This window comes from Notothenia rossii (assembly GCF_949606895.1).
Source record: "Notothenia rossii genome assembly, chromosome: 4".
NCBI lineage: Eukaryota > Metazoa > Chordata > Actinopteri > Perciformes > Nototheniidae > Notothenia > Notothenia rossii.
Genome location: NC_136902.1, coordinates 89,950,831 through 89,960,335, shown reverse-complemented (window position 1 = coordinate 89,960,335; position 9,505 = coordinate 89,950,831). Strand labels below are relative to the sequence as shown.

Here is a 9,505-nt window from a genome sequence, read left to right as displayed (position 1 = left end):
CGCTGTGTGTGTAACACGGCGTGAGCGCAGCAGTCGGATGAACGCAGCGATAAACAAACTAGAAAGCGAAACCGAATGTTCCCTTGGATCCCGCCATGTTTACCCCCGGATGGATTGCTAACATAAAAAGCTCTTTTTTTTTTCTTTCCCCCACACGGCTGCGGCTCAGTGGTTAACAAGACTCTGGTTCTCAGCACTTCGCTTTACATCTGCCCATCGGTGATTTGTCAAGTCACATTCTGTCACATTCATATTTCCCACAACACAGGTACCCGCTGTCAGATGTGATCCTTTAAAGCAGACTCTATTCTAACACATCACTAACTCACACCTGCAGCTGATTCCACACCCATGACTGCACAATGCGTTTGTGGCCATATGTTTTGAGTTTTTTAATACTTTCAATATCACTTATCCGTAAACCGCATTAGCCTGTGACACTGTGGAAACGTATTAATCTGCAATTGAGTATCTCTGCTATAGATTATTAAAAATCCATTATATCTCTGCTGGTAAAACGGTGTGTGGGTGAGATGAGATGTGATCGGACCTGACAGGAAGCGACATCAATGTGCCCGAAGATAAGAATGTGATAAATGAAATAGGAAAGGGGAAAATGAATCTACTAAATGAGTTTACAAAAGGAATTACGTGTTGTCGTAACTCTTTCTGTAAAGCCCACGGCTCTAATGCAGTCTAAACATACGTATTTATAATGTGTTATCATCTGATTAAAGGGCTTTCTAATAAGAGCTAAAAATGACATAACTATTCAGAAAATCATGACACACATAAAGTATTTTACAATGACTTAAGAGGTAAACAACTTAAATCTATAACTGACGCCACAATTTGTTTGCAAGCCATGTAAACAACACATTCAGTGCATGAGGATTAGGCCTTAAAGGGGATCCTTCAAGAACTAATATAACACAATAACAGTTGGGAACTCTCTCCCACCTGACATCCCCACACTGACTCTCTCCCCATTTTCAAATCCGTCTCAAAACACACTCGCATATCCACCCTGATCATTATCCATCACACACCCTCTGTTTTTATTTATTTGGTTATTTGATTGATTTATTTATGTTTCTTATGCTGGTGTTACTGTATGTATTGTATATCTTGTTTTTTATGTGTTTGTACGGCGACCTTGAGAGCCTTGAAAGGCGCCTATATAAAATAAATGAATTATTATTATTAATAATTGGATTATAACACACTAAGATTCTTGCAAATGAGTCAGTGAAGACCAGCTCAAAGGAAGTTTCATGATACTCGACCTTATAAGCCATTTTAAAATGCTTAACATGCCGTAGTGATTATTGTTAAAAGCCATGATGAACATTTAAAGGCTTATTGCAATAAAAATACTGCACTTAAATCAGATTATAACACATAACAAGTATTTCATCAAAGCACATGAAAGACTTCTGACATGCTTCTGGATCCATCTCTTTTATATAAATGATTCATCATGTCGTTTCGATGGTATGTCTTGTGATTTTATTCGCTTTTTAAAATCTCTATTGCACGTTTGTCCATCGTGAGATAGCGATCTGGCCTCTGTTTGCTCTCCACAAAGTTTATTTAATTTCTTTCCCAGTTAATTAGGGTTTCTCTGGGAGCTATTCCTTGTCCGCTGCGAGGGGTTAAGGACAGTGTGTGTGGTATGCTCCAATGTGTAATTCATGATTTCGATGGTATATAAATGTAGAAAACATCTTCTTACCTGAGCTGTGGCTGGGGTAGAGGTCGTGCATCATGGACGGATGGTGCACCACCTGCATGTACTGAGGCGGGGCTACCATGTGATTGACATGCTCCCCTGCGTCTGAACTGTGCAGAACGCTCACCTGCAGAGATGGCACAAGTACACACATCCTTTACTCAAAGTAGAAGTACAGATACTCGTGTTTAAAAATACTCTGGTGAAAGTAGAAGTACTGACTAAACTTCTTTACTCAAGTCAAAGTAAAGAGGCTTTGAAATGTACTTAAGTAAAAAGTACCCATAACTAGCAGCTGTTTTAAAGAGTACCTGACCTCCCTTTATATTAATAGAACAATAATGTCATTGTTAGCTAATGAATGTTTCCATGGTGACCAACGGCAACATGACAACGTTTTCATTGGTCCCTCTTCTTTAGAGAAGACCAGGAAATGATGGATACACGGATCGTGTTCAAATCAATAGGCACGCAATGACTCTAAATAATAATGATCACGCCACCAAACACACATTCAGACTAAAGGAACCAGCCTGTTTGGAAAATGAGAGAAGTAGAAAGTACAGGTATTTGGGTTCAACATGTAAGAAGTAGAAAGTACAGGTATTTGTGTTCAACATGTGAGAAGTAGAAAGTACAGGTATTTGTGTTCAACATGTAAGAAGTAGAAAGTACAGGTATTTGTGTTCAACATGTAAGAAGTAGAAAGTACAGGTATTTGTGTTCAACATGTAAGAAGCAGAAAGTACAGGTATTTGAGTTCAACATGTAAGAAGTAGAAAGTACAGGTATTTGAGTTCAAAATGTGAGAAGTAGAAAGTACAGGTATTTGAGTTCAACATGTCAGAAGTAGAAAGTACAGGTATTTGTGTTCAAAATGTAAGAAGTAGAAAGTACAGGTATTTGAGTTCAACATGTAAGAAGTAGAAAGTACAGGTATTTGTGTTCAACATGTAAGAAGTAGAAAGTACAGGTATTTGTGTTCAACATGTAAGAAGTAGAAAGTAAAGGTTTTTGAATTCAACATGTAAGAAGTCAAAGTAAAAAGTCGAAAAATGTATTTAAGTACAGTAACAAAGTATTTGTACTTCACTACTTCCCACCTCTGCCCACCTGGGTGGGAAACAGAGGAGGATTTAGGAGAATAAAGTCCTAATTTGACATCCATTCAGTCCCAGAGCCTCTCACATTAAGGCCTGGACCTGCCTCGTACAGCTGATATATATTGTAGACGATGATAAAGTGAAGATTTGAGAGAAAAGATAAATAGGAATGTAATGAATTCGTCGCCTTTTGGGAGACCGAGTCAGTTCAATACAGGAAATGAGATGTAAAGCAGATTCACCGACAGCCTTCAAGGTTCAAACCATGTCAGTGAAACATTTTGTTCCCTCAAACAAGCGTCAGAGACTGTTTGAATAAGTCCAAGGACAGACACGCACAGCGGTGAGCCGGCACTGTGAGCTTCTTCTGACACATCATAAAGCGAGTGTATAACAAGTGGACTGCGGGAGAAGCCTGATTCCCTCAGAAGTCCAGGGTCTCTATAGGAGAGGGTGAAGAGTGCCCATATGTTGAACCAATCGGTCCGTGTGTTCAGCTGCTGTTGAGAGCACTGGTTTTAATTGGGAGCTTGTCATTAACGCGTTTGGAGATAATCACATTTCTCACGCAATTTCCATCCTACAAAATGTTCTGAGTGGAATTGCGTTCGCGTTGAGGTTTTCCTGCACATCATGTTTCAATTGCTAATTTCCCAAACTCGCAACTAAGGGGGAAAGTCGATACGTTCTGAGGGTTCATAATAATATTTCCTCTCAAAGGGAACATGTTGCCGGAGTCTCTTCAGTCACTTTGGTCCACTTTATTGCTCTGGCTCAAGCGACAAATTGCGGTTTCCTACTTCTGACTGTCATAAGTGATGGTTATGATGTTTGAAAATAGTTTCATGTTCAATATCCTCTTATCAGCCCTAGAATAATGTTGTTGCATAGTCGCTACATTTCCGGGAAATTCCTCTTATATTAATAGATGGGCAGGACATGCCAACTTTTTCCCCCACCAATGTTACTCAAGCTAAGTAAAGTAAAGGCACTCAGGAGAACTGCATTAACCATCAGCTGGCTGTAACTAACACTTTATGATCAAATGATTAACTGATGTTTCTCTCCATTAATGTTCATAGAAACACTCGGCCCTCCTGTAGGTGAGTTTCCGATCCGACCGAAATCCGAAGATATTCAGATAAATTTCATATATGATGAACCACATCAGCATTTAGTGTTGGGACCAATAAATGATAAGGCAAGGCAGTTGATCATGCAGTGAGAAATATATTTTTAAAAGTCTGTTTGTATTATCAAGGCAGCGAGAGGACGGTTTCAGATGTTGTACAATGTCCTTTTTTTCATTAATCAGGAATTGTGTCATTAAACAACATCCGTCAAGCCACGTATACAACGCACTACACGATGATAGTGCATTCAGTACATCGTGATTATGGGATTCTTAAAGGACTCATACAATATAACACAATCATTTGTTTTATAACACACACTGATACTTGCAATCACATCAGGGAGGACCAGCTCGTTTGAAGTTTCATGATACTTGATCCATTATGAAATGCTTACTATTAAAGGTCACCTATTATGCAAAATCCACTTCTCCATGTCTCTTCTACATCAACATGTGTCCCCTCTTCTTCATGTCTCTTCTACATCAACATGTGTCCCCTCTTCTTCATGTCTCTTCTACATCAACATGTGTCCCTTCTTCTCCATGTCTCTTCTACATCAACATGTGTCCCCTCTTCTTCATGTCTCTTCTACATCAACATGTGTCCCCTCTTCCTCATGTCTCTTCTACATCAACATGTGTCCCCTCTTCTTCATGTCTCTTCTATGTCAACATGTGTCCCCTCTTCTTCATGTCTCTTCTACATCAACATGTGTCCCCTCTTCTTCACGTCTCTTCTACATCAACATGTGTCCCCTCTTCTTCATGTCTCTTCTACATCAACATGTGTCCCCTCTTCCTCATGTCTCTTCTACATCAACATGTGTCCCCTCTTCTTCATGTCTCTTCTATGTCAACATGTGTCCCCTCTTCTTCATGTCTCTTCTACATCAACATGTGTCCCCTCTTCTCCATGTCTCTTCTACATCAACATGTGTCCCCTCTTCTCCATGTCTCTTCTACATCAACATGTGTCCCCTCTTCTCCATGTCTCTTCTACATCAACATGTGTCCCCTCTTCTCCATGGCTCTTCTACATCACCATTTGTCCCCTCTTCTCCATGTCTCTTCTACATCAACATGTGTCCCCTCTTCTTCATATCTCTTCTACATCAACATGTGTCCCCTATTCTCCGTGTCTCTTCTACATCAACATGTGTCCCCTCTTCTTCATGTCTCTTCTACATCAACACGTGTCCTCTCTGTGGAAAGAGACTCTGAAAGTGTCAGGAACAAAGATTCTCTCTCTTTTTGATCCATTTCTATAAAAACCTGTCTGAAAATGAGCTGATCAGATTTTGGCCACTTTATGATGTCATAACGATTTGTTTGCTTGTGTAACCATTAGCCAATCAGCAACCAAGGTAACCCCCCCCCCCCCCCCCCCCCCTTATCACCTGAATCTCCTCCTAGAGCACCATTGAGTTCTTTGTAACCAAATGTCTCTCAGAGGGGCGTGGGGAGGGGCTCCTTATTTTCATCTAAAGTAACAGACAGAGAATCAGCACTTTGGAAACAGGTCTGAAACAGAGGGGATTATGGGTAATGCTGCAATGATCTGTTTGGTGTTTCAGCCAATCAGAGACAGGCTCCGTATATATCTGAGACCTGTGATATATTGATGAAACACAGTATAATAGGAGACCTTTAAATTCACTTATCATGATCAACATCATGCCGTAGCTCACACTGACCTCCAGGTCGAACTCGTTGCTGGTGTAGCGTCCGTTGAGCTCGGAGCAGGTGAGGCGAAACCGTCTCTCTGTCATCTGACCGGGCCGCAGGTTATAGTAGCTCACCTTTCGGATCACCTGCTCGTAGTTAGACATGGAGTCCACACCTGAGGGAGGACACAGCAGGGGGTTAGTATACTGTAGTTCCAAAACTGTGGAACTTGAGATGTGTGTGACGTGTTCTGTTCTTATGTTTGTTCCTTTCAGGACTCTACCTCGTGTTCTTATTGTATTCATGTTTCTGTGGTGTTCATTTTAACTTTTGTTCTTTCTTGTGAAGCAATTTGTTAATTGTATTTCTGTGAAAGGTGCTATAATAAATACTACTGGATAACACCCCACTGCTAAGCAAAAATAATGACAGTTCCTGGGGAGGATCGAGGGAGAAGAGGTTAAAAGACGGAGCGTTTGACGTCAGACAAATCAGCAGAAGAAGACAGACAGGAAGTAAACACTAACAGGAACACAGTATGGGCTCTGCAGAGTTTAAGGCAGGGGTGTCAAACTCAATTTCATCACGGGCCACGTAGGAATTATGGTTGCACTCAAAGGGCCGGGTGTAACTTCAAGACTATATCAAAATAGATATATTTAATATATATCAAATAATGCATTATATTAAATTATTGCCTCTGCATTGGATTGTTATGGGATAGGGGAATAACTTCATAATTACCTACGTCTGAATGCAGAAGTCTAGGGAAAGTAATTGCAAGTCTCTTCAGTGAGAATGTGACAAAATGATTTAAAAAGAAAAGCCTAATACTGGGGAAAAAAAAAAAAAAAAAAAAGTGACATTTTGAAATAAAAAAAGTGATATTTTAGAAAAAAGTGATATTTTGAAGAAAGAAAACTGACATCAAATAAAAAAGTCAAATTCTGAGAAAAAGAGTCAAATTTCAGATGCATTGTGGGACATGTAGTTTATGGGCAACGTGCTTCTGTAAATTGCCATGTAACCGTATAATAAACATATCATATTCTTCCAGAGTTCGTGTGGGGCCACATAAAATGAAGTCGCGGGCCGGATTTGGCCCCCCGGCCTTGAGTTTGACACCCCTGGTTTAAGGACTTGTTAGTGGAGAAGAAACTGTGAAACTTGGACAGTTAAAGAAAACATCAATAAGAGCTGCCGTTCATTTGAAGTCACGTTGCTGTTGTCGCATTTCCAGCCGTTGGTCGCCGTGGAGCTGAGTTTAAATTTCTTGACGGAAACAATACGATCATTTTATAGTCAATAAAATCATTTAAATTAACATAGTGAGTGAAGTCGTTAGTTTATTTAGTATGTGGTTGTTTAATCATAAGCGGGATCCATAATGTGCAACGAGGCGGTCATTATTGAACGGGTGTTCTTTTTTAATAATGACCGCCTCGCTGCACATTATCCTTTACTTATTAAAGAGAAACATAGAGGCAAGGTTGGAATATGGAAATCACTTTTTGACAATCTAAGCACGTTGTTATCACGCTAACCACCTGGCGGAGTACACACTGCTTGTAGCCATGATGTTGCTAAGATAAGATAAGATAGGACTTTATTTATCCAGAAGGAAATTGATGTGCCATAGTTACAAAGATACAATAAACACAGCAGCATAACAATGAAACTGTACACTAACAGTGCAGTAAAGAGAGCAATTCAATATCTACAGGAAACACAGACGGTCTCATCATTAAAGTAATTATTAACAGTAATTAGTAGTGCAAAAAAACGTAGTGGCAGATACGTAATTCAGAAATGGCAAAAGTACACACATCCTTTACTCAAGTAGAAGTACACTAACTCGTGTTTAAAAATACTCTGGTAAAAGTAGAAGTACACTAACTCGTGTTTAAAAATACTCTGGTGAAAGTAGAAGTACTGACTAAACTTCTTTACTCAAGTCAAAGTAAACACTTTGAAATGTACTTCAGTAAAAAGTACCCATAACTAGCAGCTGTTTTAAAGAGTACCTGACCTCCCTTTATATTAATAGAACAATAATGTCATTGTTAGCTAATGAATGTTTCCATGGTGACCAACGGCAACATGACAACGTTTCCATTGGTCCCTCTTCTTTAGAGAAGACCAGGAAATGATGGATACACGGATCGTGTTCAAATCAATAGGCACGCAATGACTCTAAATAATAATGATCACGCCACCAAACACACATTCAAACTAAAGGAACCAGCCGGTTTGGAAAATGAGAGAAGTAGAAAGTACAGGTATTTGAGTTCAACATGTAAGAAGTAGAAAGTACAGGTATTTGTGTTCAACATGTAAGAAGTAGAAAGTACAGGTATTTGAGTTCAACATGTAAGAAGTAGAAAGTACAGGTATTTGAGTTCAACATGTAAGAAGTAGAAAGTACAAGTATTTGTGTTCAACATGTAAGAAGTAGAAAGTACAGGTATTTGAGTTCAACATGTAAGAAGTCAAAGTAAAAAGTCTAAAAAAATAAGTAGTGGAGTAAAGTACTGAGACCAGAAGGAATGTGCTTAAGTACAGTAACGAAGTATTTGCACTCCACTACTTGCTACCATAGTAACATACCGTATATGGACATGCCAGATGTGGAGTTGGTGGCGTCCAGATGTTTCCCGAGCAGCGCGCTGCGCTGAAGTTGGAGCGACTCTAGCTCCGGCCTCAGCTCCTCGCCCAGAACCAGAACATCACAGTAGTCCAAGTTATGAATGATCTCCTCCTGCACCCCCGGTCGGTGTGCTAAAAACACACACACACACACACACACACACACACACACACACACACACACACACACACACACACACACACACACACACACACACACACACACACACACACACACACACACACACACACACACACACACACACACACACACACACACACACACACACACACACACACACACACACACACACACACACACACACACACACACACACACACACACACACACACACACACACACACACACACACACACACACACACACAGGCTGCTGTTATTTATTTTCTGTGATTAAGTTTGCCCTTTTCATTTTCCTCATGTTTTTATCCTTGGATTTTAAAACATGAAGAACTTGGATGTAGTCTCAGTTCCTATTTTTAGTTCAGAATATTTTTTCACGCCAAAGAAATTGAGCCACAGTTTCTTGAAAGCCCATTTCTATTTTCAGTGTGGTTACAAGTTTTGGAAAGTACATTTACTGAAGCACAGAAGTATCATTTTTGAGGTTCTTTACCTTCCTTGAGTACTTCCATTTTATGAAACAACTTCTCTTAATTCATGTGATAGTTCTGCAAATTCATATTATTCATAATTTATATATTAGATATTTTAAATTATACTTATACTGTCTGTTATGTGTGATTGCACCATATGTCTGTCTGTCTGTCTGTCTGTCTGTCTGTCTGTCTGTCTGTCTGTCTGTCTGTCTGCCTGTCTGACTGTCTGTCTGTCTGTCTGTCTGTCTCTCTGTAGGTCTGTCTGTCTGTCTGGCTGGCTGGCTGGCTGGCTGTCTGTCTGTCTGTCTGTCTGTCTGTCTGTCTGTCTGTCTGTCTGTCTGTCTGTCTGTCTGTCTGACTGTCTGTCTCTCTGTAGGTCTGTCTGTCTGTCTGTCTGTCTGTCTGTCTGTCTGTCTGTCTGACTGTAGGTCTGTCTGTCTGTCTGTCTGTCTGTCTGTCTGTCTGTCTGTCTGTCTGTCTGTCTGTCTGACTGTCTGTCTGTCTGTCTCTCTGTAGGTCTGTCTGTCTGTCTGTCTGTCTGTCTGTCTGTCTGACTGTAGGTCTGTCTGTCTGTCTGTCTGTCTGTCTGTCTGTAGGTCTGTCT

At 40.2% G+C, this 9,505-nt stretch overlaps 1 protein-coding gene across 1 annotated transcript in view; it reads right to left on the bottom strand.

Annotated features, from left to right (window-relative positions):
* Window positions 1-1,403: 1,403 nt before the first annotated feature.
* The window catches only part of LOC307034963 (calsyntenin-2-like), a 347,358-nt gene continuing 339,256 nt past the window's right edge, over window positions 1,404-9,505 (bottom strand). Inside the window, 3 exon segments of the mRNA XM_079673887.1 lie at window positions 1,404-1,859; window positions 5,665-5,810; window positions 8,243-8,413. Of these exon segments, the coding sequence (XP_079530013.1) occupies window positions 1,656-1,859; window positions 5,665-5,810; window positions 8,243-8,413 (521 nt within the window). The 3' untranslated portion in view covers window positions 1,404-1,655.